The 27,007-nt window shown below is 44.7% G+C and overlaps 1 protein-coding gene across 1 annotated transcript in view; it reads right to left on the reverse strand.

Moving 5' to 3' along the window:
- Positions 1–27,007, reverse strand: part of Garem1 (GRB2 associated regulator of MAPK1 subtype 1) — a 165,138-nt gene that overhangs the window by 11,744 nt on the left and 126,387 nt on the right. Inside the window, exon 4 of the mRNA NM_001427249.1 lies at positions 11,827–12,996. Within this exon, the coding sequence (NP_001414178.1) occupies positions 11,827–12,996 (1,170 nt within the window). The remainder of the gene's footprint in view (positions 1–11,826; positions 12,997–27,007) is intronic.

Consider the following 27,007-nt stretch of genomic DNA (forward strand, 5'->3'; position numbering starts at 1 on the left):
AAGTGAAAGATCTGTATGACAAGAACTTCAAGTCTCTGAAGAAAGAATTTGAAGATCTCAGAAGATGGAAAGATCTCCCATGCTCATGGATTGGCAGGATTAGTATAGTAAAAATGGCCATCTTGCCGAAAGCAATCTACAGATTCAGTGCAATCCCCATCAAAATCCCAAGTCAATTCTTCACAGAGTTAGAAACAGCAATTTGCAAATTCATTTGGAATAACAAAAAACTCAGGACAGCGAAAATTATCCTCAACAATAAAAGGACTTCTGGGGGGATCACCATCCCTGACCTCAAGCTGTGTTACAGAGCAGTAGTGATAAAAACTGCATGGTATTGGTACAGAGACAGACAGATAGACCAGTGGAATAGAATTGAAGACCCAGAAAGAACTTCAGGTGAAACTTAACTGATTAACAGGCTAATTTTTAAGGTTAAAAAAAAGAAGGCAACAGAAATGCATTTCTATCTTTAAATTAGGCCATACGCATCTTTTAATGTGGAAATTCATATCGGGTCGTGTGGGCTGGGCGTGAGCTTCTGTGGTACCACATCTTCACCATCATACTTTGGTATGGTAATGGGGTGAAATACAATGACTACATTCTCCAGTTGTCAGCATTCCCACCCTCCCGAGAGTTCCTTTTCCCAATCAAGCGTCTAAAACACCGTCCTGTGCCTGGTAGGTGGGTGCGGTCTGCCTTATAATCAGTATTGGAAGCTGAACTTCAACTGGAAACAAGGTGTCTGTGTTTTCAGGAACAAACACTAACCTTGTGCTACCTGAGGGTCAGCATTCAGCTTTAAGGTGAATGTGACCATCCATCAGACTATGGGTGACCTTTGCCTGTCTGTAGGCGATGTGTGGATGTTCAGAGAGGCTCCTAGCACCGGCCTCCACTGTATAAGAAAAAGTCAGAGGACACAATACAGATCTAGGCTACGGTATGAAAGCTGGGTCCCATCTGTACCCAGAATATGGCCACCTTTATATCCAGAGGTCTTTCCTTCTTTGAAATCTTGGTGTCTTAAATCTTGTCAAATATCTCTCATGAATAGTGTGGTGTCATTAGTTCTTGGTATTTGCAGAGATGGCTCGAAGGTTCTGTATAAAGTTAACTTAGGGAAAGGCAGAGACGGTGAACTGTTCTTCCAAAGCTAGGTGGTGTAGAAGGCATACTCCAGATCCAAAGAAAACACCTAATGGTGAGGATTTGAAGAAAACTGTAATAGGTGTCTGTCCTGGGTGGTAATAGGCAGGACATCACCACTGTCTATTCTTACTGTTTCTAAGAGTCTAATGACTCTTTTTCTACATATTGTTAACCTCATTGCTCTATTCAGAAGTTCAAATGCATATTAAGTGTGTATGATAGAAGTTGGGCTGAATATACAAAAATGCATAACTCTCAGAGTTAGTTGTGAGGAAAGGAAACAAATAGGACTAAAATAAAAATTGGTGAGTGTACTAATAGACGTATGTGCAGAGGTCTGTGGGAACACCATGAATTTATTCCAGATAGCAGGCGAATAAATTCATAGGACACTTTAGTGAGAAAGTCTTGGGGAAGCAGGATTTAGAGTGTAATAGAGGCTTAGCCAGCATGATGTTAGATCCCTGGTACATCTAACACCGAACGACCACAGTGATGCTGTGTTCTGGGAGGGCGGATGGTGAGACAGATGCTAATACCTTGTGTTAGAGACAGAGACAGAAATTCCAAGGAAGAAGGCTGGGAGAAACTGTAGGATTCAAGACTAAAACTACTGCTTGGACAAGACTTTACTTGTTGATGGAATCTGAAGTTCTGGTGGCACTGAGATGCCACGTGAGAAGTGAGGAAGGCTGGGCCCCCAAGGGACGACAGAAGAGAAGAACAGGTGACTGCATCATACTGTCCACAGAGCAGGACTGTGGAACAATGCAGTGAGGGGAGACAAGAGAGGGGAGATACGGAGGAAGATACAGTGTCAAGATGCAGCAGAGCCACGGTGAGCAGATAAAAACGTTAGAAAGCCATAGAAGGGGGAAGAAAGGACACCATACGGACGTCAGCAGGTCGTTGGCAAGCCTAGCAGATGAGGCTTGAAAGGCACAGAAGGCAGATTCCCGTGAACCGGAGCCACAGGAGGAGAGGAAGGAGTCCGTAAGATACACCGCTCGCTTCCGGTAACGGCCAGGAAATGAGCAGAAGGGGACGCTGTAAGATACACAGCTCGCTTCCGGTAACGGCCAGGAAGGGAGCAGAAGGGGACGCTTGTTAGAAAGGGGCTTGGAATGGGATGGCTTTCTTTTTGAATGGAAAGAAACTTAAATTGTGCCCAGGCATCCATGGATGCAGAACTCTCACTGATGAGGACAGAAGCCTCTGCGGGCCTCTGCCAGCCTCTGCCGGCCACATTGTACAGCAAACAGTGCAGGCTCCCTAACCCTCCATGAGCTAGCATGAGGATTAAATGTATCTAGTAGAGTGCAGGGCTTTGTTTTAAGTAGGCATGGTCATCAGGAAGTCAAACACAACTTCAATCACTGCGCTGAAGTCAAATGCATCATGGGATAGAACTATTCCCCTGATGTCTGAAGATGGCCTGGAAGGTTAAATTTGCTCTCCTACCTCCCAGGAATAGGCATTTAACCCCCCACCCCTCACACCTGCCACTGCTGCAGCTCTTATAAATCCTAGAATATGTGCCTGAGAACGAGATAAAGGACCAAATACTGGGGGTGGGGGGGGCATGTTTCTTCTTGAAATGCCTACATGTTAAGAAATGCCTACATGTGGGCTGGAGAGATGGTTCAATGGTTAAGAGCACCGACTGCTCTTTCAGAAGTTCTGAGTTCAATTCCTAGCAACTACACGGTGGCTCACGACCATCTGTAATGGTATCTAATGCCCTCTTCTGGTGTCTCTGAAGACAGCTACAGTGTACTTATATATAATAAATAAATACATCTAAAAAATAATTTGTGAGGATTTAATTGTATATAGTGAGTTCCTGCTTTATTGGAAAACAGGCTGGAAAATATGGATGTCTGCACAACAAAAATTCAAGTCTTACATGTAGTTGTGGTATTTTATATATATTATGAAAATTTCTTCCTCCTATTCCATGTTCCTCAGATTAAAAGAATACAGAAAGCAACTTCATGGTGGCACACACCTTTAATTCCAGCTCTTGGGAGGCAGAGGCAGGTAGATCTCTGTGAGTTTGAGGCCAGCCTGGTCTACAGAGCAAGTTCCAGGACAGCAGGGCAATATTGAGAAACTGTCTTGAAAAAACAGAAAAAAATTGCAAAAAAGAAAAGTCACCCTAAGTGTCTATGAGGGGGTATGAGACTTTGGTTAGATGACATTTCTTAGGAAGCCTTTGTTTCCTGATACTCTGTAACTCCCTTCTCTTATTCTCAGATGGAAATGATACACCTTGGCTAACTGACCAAAGAGATAGCTTAAGAAAAGAAATCATGTTACCATGGCGTATTCTTTGCTTAATATCCTTTAGATATCCTTCTGAGAAAAACTCGATTCCATAGTAGTGGCTGCTCAGCCCTAGGACAAGAGAGTGGATGTGGAGACAGCTGCTGATGGCCACAGCTCCCAAGGCTTTACTGTCTAAATGTACGTCACACACTTGGTCGTCGTGGTGATGGTGGGCCTGTGGGAGAGGTTATTCTGCCTGGAACTGTGAGCGACCACGAATGAGAGTTTGGATTCTTCTGGGCCTAAGACTTTTGTTTCCATTCTGAGAACAATTCAGAAAATAAACGCTGGTGGGGAGCTTGAGCTAAGCTTGGGCTCACCTTCATCCTGAGTGCTCTTCTCTACAAGAGCCAAGTTCAGGACAACTACGGCAATCTAAAGAAAGGAGTTTTGTTACTACGCTGCCTTGAACTTTTTAACCTTGCCTTCCCTGCATGCTCTCTGCCCTGCATTTTACATTTCTTCCCACACTCCCCCTCCCAGATAACACAATCATTACAGCCTTAAGAAATCTTATTTATAAAGAGTCTTTTATACAAAGAGTTCATAGCCCTGTCACACAGCCAGAGCGGGTATTCTCAGCTGGACAGAAGTGCAAGTTTTATCATATCGAAGTGTGAATGAATTGCTACTGGGTTAACTACCGAAGGCCAACTTACAGCTTAAATCCCCATTCTTTAATGTGGTGTCTTCTTATTTCCCTCGTCTCATTGTATATTGATACTAAGGATCTAAGACAGACCCTACTGGGAGAAGGTCTCCAATATTCAAGCCCCAGGCAAGGGCAACTAAGAGAGGGAGCTGCAGTCACTCCGCCAGAGGCAAGAAGGGCAAATGGTTCTGAAAAGAAGCCGTTGTTTAAGACCTGAGCGCCACTGGGGCCTCATATAAAGCTTTTTCTGAGAAAGGAGTACAATATATGATATATATCATTGCATAACATATAACCCTCTTGTCAGTGTGACTTTACACAAATGGCACTTAGTGCATGTCTGAGACAAGACTTACTCCACTAGGGTGTCATAATTTCCTTAATTAGCATGCCAGTCATTGAGAGTTCCAATGGACATAGAGAGAAAAATGGCTCAGAAAATTTCATGTAAAAACGACCTGAGATGGAAAACAATTAGCTTCAGAATTCCCACAACAGCATACTTCATCATAGTCGTCATTTCAATTAATGGATGAAAGCCCAGGTAGCGCTTGCTTACAAAGTAGTCCTCAAAAGTTGTAATTAAAATGAATCAAATGCCAAATGTTCTAGGAGACCTCACTAATTAGCGGAATCTTGAACGGAGGCTATTGTAGAGCAGTTCGCTTGATGCGAATTATCTCTTCCATGCGGTATCTTTTTTCCTGGCTCGATACTGAAAACCAGGGCCTCGTGCACACTAAGTAAGCATTTCAGCACCAAGCTATTCAAATCCCCAGGCCCCAGATTCATTTTAAGGGTTTTCAATATTTCAACTTGAATATTAATGCATATGGTGTCTTTAAGAAAATCTGTCATTTAATGGCTTACCTAATCTTGAAAGATTAAAAAAATGTAGTATCAGTTGTGTGTGATGTGTGTGATGTGTGTGTGAGTGTGGAAGTGCGTGTGGAAGTGCGTGTGAAAGTAGTGGACACTTCATGCGAGCGTCAGTTCTGTCTTTCTGCCATGAGCTCTGGGAATTGAACTCAGGCTGTCAGGCTTACATGTGAAGTGCTGTGAGCCCTAGCACTCACTGGCCCCAATATTTGAGAAAGGGGAAAAGGACAAAGATAGAATTAAAGAAATTGAGGTCGAATCATTTCTCACGATCACTTCCTTTAGTTTACAAACCAACATTTTTATAAAGCTTTCTTAACGTGAGTAGTTAGGAATAAATCCTAATCCTGTTGGGGGTGGGGTTGGCGGTGCTCAGGGCTGGTAACACTACTGGCTTGGTGAAGGGAGAGAACACCTCAGCTTTGAGACCGCCATGGAGGCGGGACTGGGAATGCCAGCTCCTTGAACCTTGTTCACCAGTGCCCTTTTACACGCACCAGCAAGTTCTTCACACCCCTTAACTCCCCCTTAAAATGACATTCGCTACTGGGATCCTCAGAGTACCAGGAGACAGTGCAGGTCCTTACTGTTTGGTTTATGATGACTCCACTGCCAGGTCATGACGATGCATACCATGTCAAGTAGGTACTGGTAAAGGCTAAAATACCGCTCTGTTTTAAAAGTCAAATGTGTCATCGTGTGAGGAGAGCAGCTCCGGCCGTTGTCTGTTTCTCTGGGTTCGGCTATGGAGATGCACATGACCCTTTGGAGGGACTTACTTCCTCTCTCCATCCATTCGTCAAGGAAGGATGGGACGAGGCATACAGCCGTAGCTTTCAACTCCCCCTCTGAGTCTCATTGTGCCGTGCTTCTCTCTGGAGCCTCGCTAATCCCACCCTCTAATGATGAGTGACTTCATTCCTCATCCTATAGCTCGGTCCTCACACCCTGCCTCTCAGCAGCCGCAAGGGTGCCCAACCCGTCTGAAAGGTTAACATCACTTCCTGTCTGGCTGTGAGGGGGAATCTGTCCTATACTCAATTATTGCTACTCTTTATTCTGAATGTTCCCTAAGTGCTAAGAGGATGTGCCAAGTCCTTTGTATAACGCAGTAACACAGCGAAGAACTTATCATCCCCACAGGAGCTGACTCGGGAAGGCTCGCTAATTCTCCCAAGTGTGAGGCTGCATAGCAGAGTGAAGATGCAGGTCCATGTGGGGCTCCCTGGCATAACCACTTGAAGTGACCTATCCTGTGCTGTGGAGATCGGCGCTCTCCTGGCTATCCTGTGCTGTGGAGATCGGCGCTCTCCTGGCTATCCTGTGCTGTGGAGATCGCTCTCCTGGCTATCCTGTGCTGTGGAGATCAGTGCTCTCCTGAGCTCCACTGCAGGAGAATGACTCCAAGGACCTGGATAGAGTCCATCCTCTCACTGAACGTTCACCTGGCTGATGGCAGGCTAACCTACAGCTGAAAGTGGTCTCTTACCGTACCTGCTGCAGTGGGGCCCAGCTTTCAATGCATCCTTTGAGTTTCATGGTGGTGTGTTTCATTTTGGGGACTTACCAATGATGGGCTGCCCACCTTCATGATGAGTAATTGATTTCAGTCGTCATCTTACAGCTCGGACCTCACACCCTGACTCTTAGAAGCTGGGGGAGTGTCCTGTCTGTCAGAAAGCCTAGCAAACTCAGAGAAAAGCTGGGTGAACTCGGTGGCTTCAATCTAGAGCTCACCCTGGGTTTTCCTTTCACCAGCACATTACAGACTATGTAGTGCCAACACCCAGCCAGGGTGACTGTCCAGACAGAAGATGTCGGTCCCAGACAGGACACTGCTGCCCAGACGGTTTCAGAGGGTTGAGAGCTGGTGATGCTGTTGGCTGTGTCTGTGCTGGGGGATGAACTGAGGCTTCGCAAGTGCTGGGCAACCTCTCTGCATACAGCATACACCTCCAGGCATACCTTGCACTTTATTGGTATTGGGATCTTACTATTTTTTTCTAAAAAGATTCATACTATGTATTCACCATACCCAGTATTGTGCTGCATAAGGTCACTGTCATACAAATGTACGCTGTACACTGAGCACTGCTCTTTCTCTCACTCTGCTTTCCCCACTCTTGATAGTCTTTTTGGACCCCCTAAATAGTTCCACTTTTACCCCCCTCCCCCCCCCCCACTGCCCACACACACACTTACGGCTTATATAAAACCTGGAAACCTCAAACGGCAGAAAACACATGCTCCCTTAATATGATAATTTCCAGTTCTATTAATTTTCCTGCAAAGGGCCCTGTACTTCTGGTAGCCATTTGAGGTGGGGAGGGGGAAGGGAGAGGGTAGGGCCCAGAGACAGAGACAGAAAGACAGAGGAGTTCTTGGATTGTCACTTGTCAAATGTCTGAGTAAATGTTTTAGAAATATTAGAGGGCTGGAGCAATAGCTCAGCGGTAAGAGCTCTGGCTGTCCCTCCGGAGCACCAGGGTTCAATTCCAGGCATGTGCATGGCGGCTTTTACAACTGTCTGTAACTCCAGTTGTAGGGTATCTGATACCTTCACACGGACATGAATGAAGGCAAAACACCAACACACATAAAATAAAGTAAATTATTAAAAAAAGAAATATTAGCTAGCAGCCAGGAGTTAAAATGAAGACTAGAGGGCTGCAACACTATACAGTGAAGAAAGTGTTCATTATAAACATGGATCAAAGAATAACTGACTGTGGAGGGACTGTCACATTAAGAATTGCCCTCACTCAAAGAAACCAAGACCATCAGAGTCCCAAGAGCAACAGTGTCACAACTTAGCAGCACTGTGTGGAAGTCTGGGATGGAGGACAGACCTCCTCACAGCTATATTCACAAGTCAACTTGCTCCCTTCTGTGGCACACTCTTTCTTTGACTGCTTTGTTGTCCTAGAAGTTCTTGGTGGGACAGTCAACTTTCCAGATAAGTGTTCCGCTGGTGTTGGTTATGAACGAGACACATCTCCTGGAGGAACATGTGTTTGAACATTTGGTCCCCAGCTGGTGGAGCTGCTGTGAGGTGTGACTGAGCCTTTAGGAGGTGGGGCTTAGTTGGAAGATGTTGATAATTAGAGGTGGGCCCTTCCTGTCTCTCTCTTCACCATGTTAGTGTTGGGTGGGAGGACTGCTAGACACAAGGCTGCCACTCTCCCAGCACTCTAACTACCCGAGGCAGGACTGTGATTAATTCTATGGGAGCGCTTGCATTTATGGCCTGTTAAAGCTCCTGTTTGAAAATCATAAGCTGAAGCCACATCTAACAGTCATGACATTCTCTGGTCCCCCCGCCCTCCATACACTAAAAATGGAAAATTCACTTCATGGTCACAGAACCAATAAAAATGGCTTCGTTTAAAATATCCAGCTTTTTCCTTAAATGTAAATGATTTTCAGGTGTTTATAACACATCCTTTATGTTTTCAGTATTTTATAAGCACTGGGCATTCTGAGAAGAGTCTCTTGTGTCATGAGAAATCACTGTGTGGACTAGAGGCTTAGGTCTTTATGACATTAGCTTTTGGTTTCAGTTTAAGTCTGATGTTTTTCTTTTAGAACCAAGGTCAAGATGGGATGGCAGCATAGTCATTTTCTTTTAGAAATTATTCCAAGTACCATTGTGTTAAAATGTTTATGTCATTTATAAAAATGCTGCAAAGTCTTATGCAAATGATTTAATACAGACCAATGAAACAAAAATTGCAGTTTAAAACCTGTGTATGGAGAGATGGCTCAGAGGTTAAGAGCACTGACTGCTCTTCCAGAGGTCCTGAGTTCAATTCCCAGCAACCACATGGTGGCTCACAACCATCTGTAAAGGGGTCTGATGCCCTCTTCTGGTGTGTCTGAAGACAGTGACAGTGTATTAACATACATAAATTAAATAAACCTTAAAAAGGTGTACATAAACGAAAACTGTCTTGTTAGCTTACCCTACCCTGTTTACAAATTCTGAGTGACCCCAGATCAGTCACATTACAAGAAAAGAAAAGACAGCCGCAGTGCTCACCAGAGTCACAATGCAATCTTATACACTCCTATTCTTGTCAAAAAACCCCAGGATCTCATTGAACCTCATGGATGTGCCAATGGCCTCCAAGGTTCCTCTTCATGAGTATTTGTATAAATAACACATAGATCAGGTATGAAGAAATTTTGAGAAAACCAGTTGATCACAAAATCTACATGATTTGAGGCAACACATTGAAACATAACACAAAATACAAAAATAATACCTCCCTGCCCCCCCCAAAGAAGCCCACCTCTCAACCTTCCTTAGTAGGCAAGGCTCCAGTCATACTCACGAGGGAACTCCTGTTCATCTTTCACAGTCACAAAACAGGAACAATAGTAAAAACCAAGTCGAGAGTTGGTTGCATAAGTGATCACTTTGACAAGCACACCAGTCACTCCACAAACACAAGAGCCACTGCAGGCCAGGCAGGTCAAAGTTCAACAGGAAAGACTCAGGTAGTGTTCCTGATAAAGGTCAAGGTCGATCATGATGTCACATCAAATACACTGCTGAGTTCCGACATCACTAAAGGTGTCTGGTGCTTGTCAGGAGGGTGCCCTGTACTTGTTACTTATTTTTGTTTTGAAACCCCCTAGGGAACCTCTGACATGAATTTAAGGTCTGAGGATCCCAAGTCACTGAGAATTCTGCAAAGTCTAGAGTCTCTTATTGGGTATCCCTCTGCATACGTGCCTCAAGCTTTGGAAGGCAAAGTGTGGGGGAAGCAAAGCACAGTCTAGTCCTGCAGCTTTTTGGAAGCCAAATGGGTGGTGGGGTGGATGGGTCCTATCTTGGGAAACATTTGTAGCATCAAGGATCCTCTGTGGATAGCCAATCAGATGTCTGGAATGATCCACTGTCGATTCTCAGCCTGTCCACTTCCTGGTCCCAGCCTTTGGATTGTCCTTAAAGCACCCTACCCAGCCTCTCCAAACAACTCCACAAAACCTGTGTGCTTAGGTCTTCCCAGGAACCACATCCTTGCTCTTGCTTTCTCTGGGATCCCCCTCCCTCACTGTTCTTCCAATTCACGCATATCTCTGACCTCATTTAAATGCCATCATCTCTATTCAAACGCCTTTCATTCTCCTTCTACTAGAAGTTTCTGTGTGCTCTAAATCGCCACACGTTATCTGTCTCTTTTACTGTTCCTCATCTTTAACTCAGAGATCTCTTTTCACGTTACCTTCTATAGAAGGCTGAATAGTACTAGTTCCACAGGCCTGGTCTTCCTGATGTTTGTATTTCTAGCAGCTGTCCCATAATTACATAGGTTTGAAAGTGGATTTTCTATAGTCATAGGGTCTCAGTGAGGTGTCCAAAGACCAGCTAATGGGGAAACAATGTGTGTGCGTGTGTGTGGAGCAAGAAAGACCACCTTTCCATTTATTTTCTCTGGTCTTATTTAAAAAGATTGTTTTTAATTCTCTCTCTCTCTCTCTCTCTCTCTCTCTCTCTCTCTCTCTCTCTCTCTGTGGTGTGTGTGTGTGTGTGTGTGTGTGTGTGTGTGTGTGTGTATGTGTGTGTGTGCCTGCCTGTACTGGCCAAAAAGCGTATTGGGTTCCCTGTGGCTGGAGGCACTTGTGAGCTGTCTGACACTGGTGCTGGGAACTGTACTTGGATCCTCTGCAAGAGCAGAGAGAGCCTCTTAACCTCTATGCCTTCTCTCCTGTAAAAAAGCAAATTCTGCTAGAGATGAAGTAAAACAAATAAATAACAAAACACTCCAAAAACCCCCGCTGGAAAGAACTGTCAAACCCACGGAGTCAGTCATTCTTGGTGCCTCTGTGGCTCTTGCCCTTCCAGATGGAAAGGGATGCAAAGGTTCAGAATGGCCGCCAAACAAAGATGGCGGATGCAAGAACGATCCTTCCTCCTGCTGTACTGACTTCTACTGTTTGGGGACGCTGAGGATTAAAGCCTGGGCCACACGCATGCACTGGAGGTACAACCTCAGCCCCTGTGCCGTCTTTCATCTTTTCACACTAAAACTTGACCCATCTCACGCTCTGAGCTACAGTTTGCTGAGAGAGAAGCACACAGCACCTGGTTCTGCTGTCTGTCTGTCTGTCTGTCTGTCTGTCTATCTTAGCTATATGAGTACACTGTAGCTGTCTTCAGACACACCAGAAGAGGGCATCAGATCCCATTTCAGATGGTTGTGAGCCACCATGTGGTTGCTGGGATTTGAACTCAGGACCTCTGGAAGAGCAGTCCGTGCTCTAACCACTGAGCCGTCTCTCCAGCCTCCCTGTTCCTGGTCTTAAGCACAGAGGATTAATTCCTTCAGAGACACAGTCTCTACCTTGTTTTACAGGTGAACCATCCCGTTTCTCTTGCTTACTCTCATTTCACTCCCGCTTCACCAGTGAGTATTGTTGGTCTACCTACAGGCCATTTTCTGAAGCTCAATCCTGCTGGCCACCATCACTGACAGAGCTACAGTTTAGTCACTGTCACTCAGACCTCTGTCATGACTGTCCCTTTTCTGGCCACCTATCATCTGCTGTCTCTTCCCTAGGCAACAGTAAATCAAGTTTAAAGATCCTCTGCTAGACTCGAGTTTCTCACCCAACATAGCACAGCTCTCGCTTGCCCAACTGAAATAACTGGGCTCCCATCCATACCTCATTCCAAATTAAATACATTTATTCACTCTGATGGTCTTTAACTGGGAAGGGTTTTTGTTTTGTAAGAAAATAAATGAGTCGATGCCTGGGCAGACACAGAAAGACCGGCACACCATTCACACACGGAAGTGACTTACAGCTTCAGATTTGGGAGGCACTGGAGGTGGAGGTAGGGCGATTTCTGAAGACTTCATTGTGGCTCCCAGGGTCGCAGGGGCGGGAGAAGAGGTTGCACAAGTGGAGCGTGTGGAGCCTCTCACGGTGTCGCACCTGCTCTTCTCACTGAGGGACCGAGTGAGAGGCTGGCGGCTGGGCTTGCCTTCCTCCAGCCACAGCTCTTCATAGGGAACTTCGGTTTTCCCCGGGATGCCTGCAGACTCTTCACTAGCTTCCGGGAAAAGGTAGTCGCTCCCGCTGTCCCCAGAGTCTTGATAGGGAAGGATGTCATGGGGAAAGGGGGCCCACTCTCCCCCAAGGTCCCTGCAGCCGTGGAGATTCACCTCACTATTGCCGTGGAGATTGTTGCCATACACACAGACTGAGAGCCGGTGGAAGGACTGGGTGAGCTCATCGCGGGCATAGCTGAGGGAATTGGGTAAATGGTTGTGGCCAGAGCAACGGCCCTTTTTGGGGCTTTTGCAGTCTTCGTTCCAGTCCGTTTTCACATCGCGAACAGCCCGTGAATACTCGTCGATGTCAAACTGCTCTTGGCAGATGCCAAGCCAGTGATGGACTAGGGTCTCTGGCCACATGTCTCCCTTCACCAGGTGTTCCGGGAGGCTGAACTTGGGGACAGTCAAGTGCAAAGGGAAGTGCATGGGGAGGATCTTGTTGTTCCGCAGCACACAACAAACCACCACTGTCTTGGTCTGGATGTTCACAAACTTGTAGCGGTGTCCTTCTCTAATGAAGTGGAGGTCATAGGGATTTCTGGGTGGGGGACTGGGCACAGTCACATTCACGGGGAGCCGAGTCTTTTCCACGATGTTTCGGATGGTATGTTCCCCTTCTTGCATCTGAAGTTCCAAGGGGCTTCGGGTGCTAAATCTGCCCTTGCACTGGAATGGAAGGCTGATGCTTTCATTGGTCCGGTGATTCATACAAATGAGGCACGGCATTTTGCCTTTCCCCAGCTTGCTGATGGAATTGAGCTTCCCGATCTTTTTGAAGATGGTGTTGAGACGTGACTTCTCCTTGAAGGTCTTTGCATAAAGGATCTCTGCCTGCCCCATTAGGGTGAGCTCATCCCCAGTACACAGGGTGATGCTGTAAACTTCAGTGTCTTCATTGCACTCACCAGACGCAACCTAGGACACAATAAACCGAATTCCACGTTAGTGAGGCAAACGCACCAGCCAAAGCTGCGCTTCCCGCTACCTCTAAATGTGAACGCCTCGTTTTTATTTTGTGGCTAACAACAGCTGCATTCTTCTATTTGGCACATATATTTTACATTAGAGAGGAACTTGGGTGAACGCCACTGAAAGATTTCTTGTTTTAAAATAACAGCTTACTCTTTGACAGTTTCATATATGTCTCTGAGTCATTTATATCAGAATGACCTCCATTTTCCTCTCAGCCCCTCTCACTCTCTAGGGAACCCTCCTTCCCCAGTAGTTTCCTTCTGCCTTCTTATCTTTTTTAAGTTTTTAAATAACTCATGGAGTTTATTGGGCTTGCAAGTGAGTGGGTGTGGGGTTATTCACGGGATCATGGAGGATTTACCTATCACCAGTGGCCATACCTCTAACAGACGATGACCCCCTTCCTACAGCAGCCATTAACTAAAAAAGCCTTTTTATATAAGACAATATTAATTTAGACTTTAACTCAGTTTATTTTTTTTATCTTGGTCTTTTTAAGATATGGCCTCATATAGCTAGGGCTGGCCTCAAACTCACCAGGTAGCTGAATCCATTTTCTGCCTGCATCTCCCAAATGCCAGGATTAGAGACATGTGCCACCACTCCTGGCTTTACACTGAGTTATTAAACCAGTTCTACCTCCTATAAACATGAAGAGGTCTACTTGATGGATAATTATCCTGTAATGTTAACACTGTCTTTTTGAAATTATAAATAACATTTTCATAAATGGTGAAGAAAAAATTCTTTTTGCTATTTAAAATCTTACTAAAGCTTTGCCTTTAATTTTCTTTTAATAAATAAATTTCTAAAATTTGGACCTGAGACAAAGGATTAAAAATATTTGTGTATGTTGCCAGATATTGAACCTGGGCTCTGAGCAAGCTAGACAAGTGGTTTACCACTAAGCTCTCCACAAAGTCCCCAAAATGCTTTGTTTCTTTACTTAAAAATTATCACAAAGTATTCATGTTCATTGGAAGAAATACATAAATAAAAATAATACAAACCCTACTACATATAACCTGTCAAAAATCTTATATAAATAAGAAAGAAAAGAAAGGGTATGTATCAGTTATCTCAGATATTCAAATCCATATTCTTACTCGAGTTTTCAACCATAATCTCTTCGGTTTCCTGTGTATACTTCCCCAATGACAATGGGCTAACGTGTTTTTTGCACGAGGACTGGCTTTACTTGTTAGAAAAACGAGTTTCCCCACATTTAGCAATTACAAGGAGAACTGCAGTGACACTCTGACAGCTCAGTATTTCCGTAGGAAGGAGCAGCACTCAGCTATGTGCACCTGACACAGGGCCTCTGCTTTCCACGCTACTCAGACTACACTGAGCTAAGGGAAGGCCTGCATCCTGCATCTGCTTAGTCCTGCTCTGGGCCAGAAGCTCTGGCTGTTGGTGAGCTGACGCTCAGGCATGAACTTAGATATCTGGGTCTCTTCTTAGCTACTCTTTTTCGATGTAAAGTGAATGGCTTTCATGCTATATAATTTTGGATTTATTCTTTGGCTTTACTTTTGCAGCTTCTCTAAATTATTTTCTTAATAACAATATAGACAGTGTTTCCAGAATTATCTTTTATGACTAATTCTGCTAGGCTCCTAGCTGAGAAGACAGAGACCAATGGTTTTAAACCAGGGTGATTTTACAGGGAGATGTGTGGCAATCTCTGGAGACATTTGGGGTGTCACAATGACGGGAGCTGCTTTTTATCTCTCTGGGTACAGTCCAGGTTGATGCTAAGTATGAACACTATACAGGGCAACCTGTTGTCCTGCCCCCAGGAAAGATTACCCAGTTCAGAATTTCAATTTCACTCAAGTTGGGAGCTGCTGGTGTAATTACCAACACTGTAGTCCAGTTGTTGAAGTTCGGAGAACAAGTAACCTTTGAGTGTTCAGCCCTAAATGGGTTATCAATATCAGTCCACCCAGTGCTCCAAACACTGTACAAGAGCCGGGTAGAGAGACTGTGAGAACTAGAGGGTGGGGAGACCATGATCTGGTCCTTATATCCATGAACATTCAACAACAGTGGCTACCCACACAAGACCTGTTCAAGATGGGCCCCATCACCCTCTCATCAGCGATGAGGGAGGGGCACATATGGCCTCATCCTTCTCTGAGGAGCAGAAAAGATTGCAGAGGGAGAGGGGATGATAGTCCTCAGTGGTGAGGCCACTGGCATGTTTCCTTTGCTCAGGTAAATAACATTGCCTGCGCTCATGAGGGCAACATGAGTTAAATGTAGTAGATCAAATCCACAAAGTTATAAGGGAGACTCATCACACAGAACACAGCGGGAGGGAGACCAGAAAGGGTAATGCAGAGACATTATCAAAGTATATATGCATAAAATTATTAATGGAAGAAGAAAATGGACCGTGACTACTCGGGGAGGTTCAGTGCAGCCACGGCCAATGGAGGAGAATAAAACCCAGGCCCAGCTGCTCTGGCCACTGCAGAAGCCACTGTTTCCTTCTAGGGGAAAAGTCAGGAGGCCGTTTCAATTGTCACTCCACGCACCTGTGATCCTAGAAGATATTACTTCTACTCTCTGTGACTGCTCACAGAGGATGCCTGAGAAGACTGGTATGACAGTGCAAAAATGTTGTGGTTAGCAAACAGAAGGCTGTGTACATGTGTGACTGGATATATAAACAGCCCTCCTCTCAATCTCCTGGGGTCGGTTAAGGAGACCTCCCTCTTCTACACTGCCCACCCCCCATCCCACCACTGGCCTTGTGTTTCAGTCCAGATCTTGAGAACTGCTTTTGGGAGTTTCAGTGCCCACTGTGGTCCTTTATCGTGCTTGTGACAGAATAAACGGACAACTCATGGGCCTGTCATCCCAGAGAACAGATAGGAAGCAGAGACTACAAAGACCTGAAGCATGCTGAGGGGAGTGACAAGATGGCAAGAAGCTAAGGACAGTGAGCAGAAGAGCCATACAAAACAGCTGGCCACAGTAGCTGAGGACGCTCGAGGTAGTGGACGTAAGTTGAGCAGCAGGAGTGGCTGCCTAGCGTGAGCTGCTGGTTGCTGGTCTGTCGCTACTCAAAACTCCAAAGTGGCTCACATCAGGGAGATCCAAGCTGTCTTTCTGAGATGTCTACCCAAACAGAGCAAAAGAACCCTCGGCTGATCGGTAGCATGAGTTTCCTAAGGTTAAATGCATTGGCTTAGAGGCTGCATTCGGCAAAGGCTTAGATAGAATACTCTTTGTGCTTAAAACAAACGGTGTTTATTTCCTCTGCTTACTCATTCATTTACTGTTTTTAAGAAAAGAAACAAAGGAAAAAAAAAAAGGAAAACAGCTAAAGGAGTTAATTTTCAGGATGTGTGCAGGGTAGGGCAGAGGGAAGTAGCAGAAAAGGAGACCTTTGACCCGGCCTCACTGAGCTTCGACCTTTAGACCCCACACATTCAAATAAGCCAATGAACACTGTCTCCTTCAGAGGATTCTGGTCCTTCTAGCAAAGATGTGAACAGAGTCTAAGGGAGCTGACTTCACGTGCAGGGCAGGAAAGAATTAACACCAGGTGAGTAGTAGGAGTTTCAGAGCTTTGCGTCAGTGAGATAGCCCAGTGGGCACTTGTTTTATGCCAGATGAGCTGAGTTTGAGCCCTGAGACCCATGAGGTGGAAGGAGAGAAATGACTCCTCCATGTTATCTTCTGAACTCCACACATGCACTGTGGCTAGCATGTCTGCACACGCTTATAAATAACTTAATTAATAAAATGCATTATATACAGAGTTTAACTGTGGAAGAAAAGGCAGAAGTAAAATGGCGAGAAGCAGGAAGAGTAAAGAACACCTTGTGGACTGGTTTAGAATTGGAGCTATCAGAAGACATACATCTATACACACACTAACAAAAGAACACACAGACAAACACAGACAGATACACAGACATAGATATACATATAGATACACACATAGACACATAGACATATAGAGGCAAATATACACAGACATGTACATACAGAGATACACACACATAAACACAGACACACACAGACATACAGTACACACAGTACACATATACACAGATATACACACAGATATACACACATAGACACATAGACATATACATAGACACACAGACACAACAGAGGCAGACATACACAGACATGCACACACAAGAGATATATGCATACAAACCAGACACACAGACAGACAGACACACATACACTCCTTATATCACAAACCAAGCACTCAACAGGAACCAGAGCTCTTTGAAATATACTGTGTCTACAGTCGAGCAGGAGAGGTGCAGGATGAGCATGGGACCCTGTTTGCCAGGAAACAGAACGCTTATAAGATGATGAGGATGTGTCAAGAGAGCACAGGAGATGGCCCGACTTAATTCCCACTGACAAAATCTGCAACTGTTTGAGAATCACAATAACTATAATCAATTACAGTCTACAGAATACTGAATACAAGTTTATACTGAGGGCAGAACTCACAAACAAATGAAAACAAGGAGATGGGGGGAAAGCCAACAGATGTGGAAGAATGGGGGAATGGGAAAACCCTGACTTTGCCATCACCACCTCAGCCATTTATGGGTGCTGAACTTGGAGATGTCTGAATAAGGAAGTCATTGAAGAAGCTACTGCCAGTTAATGGTGCTGGGAGGAGGAGGCGTTTTCTCCAGTGGTGCAGCCACTGGTAAGTTGTGCACAAGCCAGTAAATAACCCCACGGCCCTGCTCATGTAGGGAACCCTAATTAAGAGCAGTGGGCCAGTAGCCAAATGACAAGAAACGAAAGCAAGAGGATGTGGGAGGGAGATAAGAGAGAACAGGGCAGGGGGATGTGGTAATAATACACTGCAGACAGGTATGAAACTGTCAGAGTAAGCAAAAATACTTAGAAAAAAACCTAAACAAACCAGCCGTACATATGGCCTTAAACAGCTTCCTCTAGAACAATGGTTCTCGACCCGTTGGCAAACCTCTATCTCCAACTAGCAAAATTACAGTTATAAAGGAGCCATGGAAATGATTTTATGGTTGGGGGCTGCCAGAACACGAGGAACTGCATTAAAGGGTCAAAGTGTTAGGAAGGTTGAGAACATTGCTCTAGAATGACTATAACTGTAAGGAGGAAAAAGTGAACACCCAGGAGATTCGTGTCAATCCTGAGATGTAACGTTACTGGAACCTAGCACGAACTATCAGACACACCCAGACTGAGAAACAGCCTCCTTTCCTGCTCTCTCTGTTGTGTGGGTGTCTAACCCAGGCTTTCATTCCTGGCAAGTGTTCCTCCACTGAACCTTCCTAACCTCAGTAATTCACCTGAAATGCCGAGAAGGCTGAAGGACCCTTTCCAAGTGAAATGAAGAGCAAACGACACTGTTGCTAATGGTTACTGGCAGAGACTGTTGTCACTCTCTGTGCCTCACAAAGAACAGACTTAAAGAATTAACTTACATTTAAAAATGACTTTGGTTTTTATTTATGTGTGTCTATATGGAGATGCTCGCACGCATGCATAGCTGTGTCTGCAAAGGCCAGGAGAGGGTATTGCAGGAGTTCCAGGTGGCTGTCAGCTCCCCCATATGCTGGTTAACTGGGTCCTCTGGAAGAGCAGCCAGTACTCCCAACAGCTAAGCCATCTCTCCAGCCCCAGCCTTAGGATCCCCAGTTGCTTCTCTCGGAGGATTGAGATTATATTTTACACAAAGGACTAAAATTATTATCTCCGACTTTTCAGTTGTCACCTGTTCTTTCTAGTGACATGGTGATTGGAGGAGTGAGTATTTTCATGTTGCTGGGCTTTTACATGACTGCTGTCCGTACTTCAGTATAAACTGAGAAATACACTGGCCTGAGATATTCTTTACCACATGAGCAATTAACTTTCCAATTTTGGTTTTTCTAAAAATTTCTACAGTGAAATTAGTTTTTAAATCAACCACTACTCAGCATCCAGTAATATGGTCACATTTTTCATTTCAACGCACGGCTTTACGATTCCCGCAATAGATTTCCAGATTCTAGAGTGACCCCAAGCTTGTGATAGTTCTACATCGTCGTGGCACACCTGTGATAACGCTGGTTTATAACTCAGTCCCTGGGGAGAATGTCTACAGTTTTATTAGTCCGTCTCTATCAGGTCTGAATATCAGGCTTAATGTTTATCGCAACTGAACTTTTTCTTTGCCAATAAAAAGTGTCTGGTGGAAGTGATGGATGAGGCTCACGTCGCTTCCCAAGTAGGAAATGCCAGTGTGCATTCAGAAAGCTAGGCAGAGACATCTCTGTAAATAACTTGTCATCACTACAAGTTGTCTCTATGTAATTTTAATCTCTGGAGTAAGCAATCTGTCAATCAACATTAGTACCATAAAAAACAAACAGCTCTGGGGTTTCCATGGTGAAGTGGATTTTTCCAGAGGAGTCATTTGTAAATACCTGATGTCAACATGCTTATTTTAATGGTGCTTCGTGTGGGGGTTTAAGGTCCACACTGGGTGACTCACAGAAGGACTGTTAGGTTTGAAGGTTTGGATCTGTTTCCTTTGTACTCACCTGCCCTAGGTGGACTCCCAGCTTCTATGATGCGGCAGGGTGGGAATGTCCATTTGAATAACCAGAATAATTTCTGACTGTTCAAGGAGCTGCACACAAAAAAGTCCCTGTGAGCCCAGCACTAAATTTCGGCTAATGTCTGATGTGCCTGTGCTCATGTACAGGTATATGTGTGTGTACGCCAACAGGTGCCCATGTGTGCGTGGGTGCACTCGTGGAGACCTGAGGCCAACTTCAGGTGCTGTTCCTTAGGAGGTCCCCCCCCCCCTTTTTTTTAGTAGATAGGGCCTCTCTCTGGTACCTGAGGCTCACCAGTAGACTACAGGCTGGCCAGCCGGCAAGCCCCAGGGTACCTTGTGTGTCTGTCTCGCCAGAGCTTGGAGCACAACATGTGCCATCACATCTGGATTTTCGAATGGTGCTAGGGGTTAAGTTCAGTTCATGCTAGCACAGCACACATGACCTGCTGAGCTATCTCTCCTGCCTCAACTTTATTTTTCTAGAGGGTCTGTAGCTTCGGGGCTTCAATCATCCTATTTTCTTGACTTTGATCTCAGGAACAGCACCATTCATTTGACTTTTAACACACACACACACACACACACACACACACACACACACACACACACGGCTTTTAATTTCAACTAGCATTTAGTTAAACTTACAACCATGTATGCAGATCAAAGGTCAGCAAACTACAGTTCACTGTGGAAATCCAGCCCACTGTTTCATTTTTACGAGAACACTGTCACACCCGTTGTATATGTCTAGTCCTTGCTGCTATCTCTTGATAAAGGCACCATGGAGTATGTGCGGCTAAATGATTCATCAACTCTACAATATGTATCATGTTCTTTTCTACAAAACTCTTGCCAGTCATGGAAGGGCCTGGTGCTTGGAATGTGATCGGTACAGTGCTATGAACCATAAGCTGAACCTTGCCTGAAACAGTGAGTGACTCTAGACAAAGCATTTAGTTTTTAGTGCCCTCTCATCTGTATGTACTCTGCTGGATGAACGAACGCACAAGAAGAGCCCATAGCTTTTGGCATGGGGGGGGGGACTCAATCAACAAAGGCAGCATGGCCGTTCCTTTTTCAAGAACACCTAACTTATTCTCTATCACACTTTCTGTTTGTATCCCTGGGTTTCCACACGGGGAGGTCTTCATCCACTGCTGTTTTCAAGCGCAAACCACTGTCTCTAAGCATTATCCTCTTCCCTGTACTGAACAGAGCTCAAGTTTTCATTGAATGTGTTAACTTGGAATAAAAGCATATCAGAACAGAGCCTATGCATCAACTCGGACACATCCCAAAGGAAACGAGCTGACGTGTCCTGATTTAGCTCTTGATTTTGAGTCTTGATGTCTGTTTCTCTTTCACTTGTGTAACAAACTATCTTCAGTTAGTATTCAGGGAATCAGTAATGCTCCTCAAACGTGAAGAGATTAAAAAAAGACCTTTCTCTCTAATCTCCCCTCCCCCAAGTGTGAACCCAGTACTTTGTGCATGCTAGGCAAGCACTCTACCATGGGACCAAACCCCAAATTTGTAAGGCATATGTTCCTTCCTATGCAATTAAGTTGTTGTTTCTACCTTCTCCTAACCTACCTTTATAAACACACTTTCTAGAGGGAAGAGGTTACGGGTCAAGTGAGATGCCATCCCTGAAATGCACTGAAAGAGGATCCAGCCAGCTTCCCAGACCTGGAGCAAACAGGATGTGCAGTTAAACAGAGTAAACTTCCCTTAGTGAACGTCACTCTCTGGGCACGGCAACACTTCAGCCCACACTGTGTCAGCATGCTCAGTGAGCAGTTCTCCTTCCACATAAAATGCACAATGTATGGGGGCACAGACTGCAGTTCTGTGCCTCCAGATCTGACATCATCGTCAACGCTGGCAATTAGCCCTGCATAACTTACGATTCCAACAGACCGACCAATCCTGTGGTTGCTGTCAGGGACAGATGAGGAATCTCACAGAGAAATGCTCTTCCTCTGGCCACTGAGCCTGACAGTCTTAGGTTTCCAGGCACATGATTTATTTGTCTAATTCCTTCCCTTTAAAAAAAGTTTTTTAAAAAAAATTTTTTTTAAGTGGAAAAGAAACAACGTGCTCTGTCTAAGTGCTTTGGTATGTGAGCCTGGTTAACATTTCCAGCTTCAATGTTTCCTGAGAGGAAGTAATTCAAAGAGTGTTATCTAAACAAGTCTAATAGGTCTAATCCAGGAAACGATCAGGCTTTTACTGCTCATAATGCCGCTCAGAATTAATACCCAAGTCACTCTGGCTACTGATGTAAAGCGTTGGCCGTGTGTGCACAGGCACAGATATGCATGTATCCTCCACCCTCCTCCCTAGACAGCAGCAATGCGTCTCCAGTAATCCAACAGTCTAAGAGGATCACCCAATAGCAGCACTAGACGACAGCCAGCTTAACCTGCAGCTTCTACAAGACCTGTTATAGTGACAACATGGAGTCCTTTGAAGCTAGGTTTTTGCTTCAGTCAAGTTATTGTTGTAAAATGAAAAGGAAACTTCCATTCTCAAGAGCATCGATCAATCTCACAGATATGTGTATTTAACATGTGATAAATACACAATGTCTGATACCCCATACTACAGATATATAACTGAGTTCTGGGAAAGTGGAAAAAACTACTTTTTAAGAGTTGAGATAAGTGTTGATCCTGTGTGTCTGAGTAGTGTGTGTGTGTGTGTGTGTGTGTGTGTGTGTGTGTGTGTGTGTGTGTGTGTTTAAAACATGAAATAGGCTGGGGATGGCAGGCACAATGGCACTGATTTAGTGGTGACAACATGGCCTGGCAGACAACTTGCAACCTGGTAGTTTCTCAGAGGACTTCACAAAGCCTCAGCAAACCAAACAGAGCACTGAGTGGTCTTCAAACACTAGGATAATCACACCCACACTGTACCTAGTTCACCATCCTCCACAGGTCTCGACCGTATACAACATCTGACTCATTCTAAGGTAACCATGTGATTTTTAAAACTGGCAAACAAAAACTGGCTGTGTTTAAGATTTACTAGCTATCTTAAGAATTCCTTTCTCTACCTGACAAAAGTGACTACCAGGAAGGTCCGTCACTCTGTGGTCTTCTGTGCTAATCAGAGCTCTGTCCAATGTGGCTCCAATTCCCAGCCCAGCAGATCAGACATGGGAGGTAAAACCAGGAGAGGGAGTATTGAAGGTTCTAACCGACACAGGGTGCCACGGGACTTAGATGGGACCATAAGACACTGAGCTACCAGGAAAGAGGCTCCCTAAGGCAAAAGTCACATACATCTCAAGAGAGTGTCAACAGATCTTAGAACAGGAGATGAGGGTAGAGTTACACTTTCTTCAAGTACTCTCTTTAAATGGTAGGAAAGGCTAATACAAGAGACTGAAGGGAAAATACCCTGTTAAAACTCTCAGCTACCCTGAATGTTAGTAGTCTTCACTACCTGGGGTCCAAGATTCTAGAGAAAAATGCTGCAGCCAATCAGCCCTACTCTGTTTTGAGGACTCCTAGGAAGAATCCTCTGACATCATTAGATACTTAAAACACAAGATTAGGATTCTGAATTATCAAGCCAGAAACCTAGAGTGTCATTTTAAATTAGGAACAGTGGCTAGCACTGAACTATACATCCAAAACAAAATGAAGTGACAACTAGGCTCTTCCTCAAACTCGCTAGGCAGCCTCGGGTGACCTGAACTCGCCTGCCTTAGGTGGGTGCACCGACTGCCTCTACCTAAGCTGGCTGGGGTTACAGGTGTGTCCTGCCATAGCTAGCCCACAGACATTTTACAAAGGAAAGTGGGTCAGCTGCACAGGCTATTGGGACAAGGGGACGTCTGCTCAGATTACAGTCTTGTCCTACCTCACGCACACAGATGGAATGTGGCAGAAAGGGTGGCTGGGCTGGGGACCTGCAATTCATTCTAGACTCCACTGACCTGTGGGTGTCTGACGGCTGCTAAGGCACTGGCTTCTTCGTTTGTTGTTTGTTTACTTTGCTTTATTTGCTAAGGGAAGCAGGACTAAGGCCCTCGAGATCTAAAACTGATGGCTACAAAAACCCAAACTCTTCCTGTTGGCTTGTTTATAGCATCCTAATATTGACTTCTTGAGTACATTTGTCAGTATCAAGAAATTATGTTCATTCCTATGAATCGTATGTGATTATTTACCTATTTAGAAAAGGCACCCCTGGGTGGCTTATTCAGAATTAAGAGAAAAGGAAAGAATGTTATCTATGACAACACAGACAATTCTGGACACTGCGCTAAGTCAGATAAGCTAGGCACATGAGGAGAAACATAGCAGGTTCCCACTTCTATGTGGAAAAATCAAATTGAACACAGTATGGACAGAATGGGTCATTTCTGTGTAATCTAAGCGTATTTTCCGTTGTCCTAGTACCTGGTGCAGTTGACCCGTTTTCTGTTTTAGTGAGGGAATGGGGACTTCCCAGCGTGGGCCATTTTAGTGAGGGTGGGGGATGCTGAGCTGTCGGTCAAACACACAGCATTGCAGCTGGACAGGGGGAAGGACTACAACCGTGAGGAGTTGGATGCTACACAGCATGATCTGGTCACCATGATTTATCACTCACATGCTACATAACCTATGTCCATGTGTACTTTATAATCACTATTATCTGTACCTTATGAAGATACAGAGATCCTGAGATCCTGAGATCCTTAACCTCTGTTGCTTGGCAATGACTTGTTCTGGCTAGTCTGTCTTCACACAGGTTAGGGAGGGATTCCGAATTGCGAAAATGTCTTCATGAGATATGGTTGTAGGCAAGCCTGAGGTGCACTTTCTTGACTGATGATTGATGTGGGAAGGCCCATCTTAATCCTACCGGGGACAGTACCAACCCTGGGCTGGTGGTCTGAGATGGTTTGAGCAAGCCGTGGGGAGCAAGCCAGTAAGCAGCACTCCTCCATGGTTTCTGCATCAGCTCTTGCCTCTAAGTTTCTGCCTTGAGTTCTTATCTTGAATCCCTTATGAACTATAAGAAAAAAAAAATACGACTCCCCCCCACTCCTTTTAAAATTATCTCATAGCAACCACCCTTGTCTTCTGTCTTTTACAGTCTTTCTGCCTCCTCTTCCGTGGTGTTCCCTAGGCCTTGGGTACAGGGGTTGTGTTGTAGATGTACCAGCTGGTGCTGGACATCCCTTCATTACTGTAGTCTCTGCGTTTTGACCAGTTAGAGATCTACAGTAGCCTCTGTCTGCTCAAAGGGGATAAAGCTTCTTTAATGATGGGTGAGAGCTATACTTATCTGAGGCTAGAAGGATAAGTACAAAGAATATAGTTAAAAACTACTGATTTTGGAGAGATGTAGTGTAGACTTCTCCTTTAAGGTCTATGACCTCTCTAGCTGTGGGTACTTGGCAAAGTTTACAGAACCGAGCATACATTCCCAACTCAAGACACAATGCAAACTTGTTATTTTTGCCTGGGGAATGTCTGTTGAAAGAGTTGAAAGCTGGATCTGATTGACTGGAGCTAAAAGCAGTATGACAGTGCCCAGTCTAGAGCAGCAGTCCCCCCACCCCCACCCTGAAGGCAGTAACTTCCCAGCTTTTAGGGTAGCAGTGAAGACAGGAAAGCTCAGATCCAATGCTAAATCAAAGCTGCACCCCCTCATGCTGCAGTAAGTACAGAATGTGAAATAAAAACTTAATTGGTTAGTCATTATTTTGATGGCAAGAATGCATGTGTGGGAAAATTTCTCATCAGCACTGGGCTGAGTTTGAAAGGCTGAAGACATTTCAAATAATTCACTAGCTATTAGCGTAATGTCTCCTAAAGATATTGGAATAAAGGGGTAATTTTGACTCAGTGACAAAATCTAGCTTCTCTATATGGAGTGCTTAATGAAGACAATGGGAAGGCACAGCCAACATGTACATAGACAGGGTGTCTCCATGCAACAATATGAAATCAGGTGGCTCCACTTAACTCTCCCAACATGTACCTAAGGTGGCAGTCTCACTCCCAGTGTGCAGGGGAGGATACTGGAAGCTTGTGTGTGGGGGGGTGGGAGGTGGGGGGGGGGATGTAACGTGTCTGTCCTTACACTTACTGTCTGTGGGTGAGGTTGAACTTAGATCTAAGTCCACAGCCTCACAGGTCTTCTGATCATGGTGGCTTTATTTAAAGAGCGACAGAGAGTCTGAACATAGTTGTGTGGCTGTTTAAAAGAATAAAGATTTATTTTTATTTTTTGGGTGTATGTGTGCCTGTGCATGAAGGCCGGTGCCCATAGAGGCCAGAAGAGGATGTTCAATCTCCTGGAGCTGGAGTTATGGGTGCTCCTGATGTTGTTGCCTAGAACTGAACACGAGGTGCCAGGAATTTTCTCCGTCCCATAATCGTGATAAAGTTACATAAGCACAGCCAGTCTGCCCAGGAACAAGATCACCTACGGCTGAGACTGGCTGTTGCAGGTTAATGTAACTGGACTCAGGCTTTCAAATATTGTCCAAAGGTGAGGCCATACATGTTTGCCCCAACTTCAATCTTTCTCCAAGCTCAAGATCTGTGTGGCCAGCTAGGCTGTCTCCATGAAGATGGGCCCCTGTGGACTCATTGAAAACACTCCTCAACAGACAGTAGGAGTTTGACATACTAGTTAACCAGTTAAATACTGCATAAGAATTCACTTGTTGCAGTCCACCAGTGATGGGGCCATCAGGTCAGTAATCTTAATGTATCAAGGCATCTTTAAAGACACATTTTCTTTCTTTATTTTAGGCTAGAAGAAATCTCGGTGAGCTCGGGAGCTCCCATAATGTGGCACTTGAGGACTGCTGTGAGCTCACAACCAGCCTGGGCTGCATCATAAGACCCTGCATAAAGTATGAAATGAAACATAGACTTCATTTTAAAGCAAGCCTAGATAGCCGTGACGCTCTCCACTGTGCTTAATTTAACTGGTGCTACCGTCTTGGACAAAAGACAGAACTAAGGGGTTGGGGATTTAGCTCAGTGGTAGAGCGCTTGCCTAGGAAACGCAAGGCCCTGGGTTCGGTCCCCGGCTCCGAAAAAAAGAAAAAAAAAAAGACGGAACTACATTTGTTATTATTATGGTGTAGTATTTTTGCAGGGTTGAGGAGTAAACTTAGGGCCTAACTAGCACATGTACGGAAGAACTCTACTACTGAGCTTTATCTCCAACCCTGAGCTGCTATGATGTTAATATATTTGGTATTACTTCAAATTGTTATTGTTACAATTCATATCAGTTTTGGACTCAACGTGCATCTTTATCCACACATGTAAATATGTAAGTCTTTTAACAACTATGAAGCCGGTTAGTCATGAATTCATAATTACAAAAGTTTCAACATGTGTATCC

This window comes from Rattus norvegicus, chromosome 18, assembly GCF_036323735.1.
Source record: "Rattus norvegicus strain BN/NHsdMcwi chromosome 18, GRCr8, whole genome shotgun sequence".
NCBI classification, from domain to species: domain Eukaryota; kingdom Metazoa; phylum Chordata; class Mammalia; order Rodentia; family Muridae; genus Rattus; species Rattus norvegicus.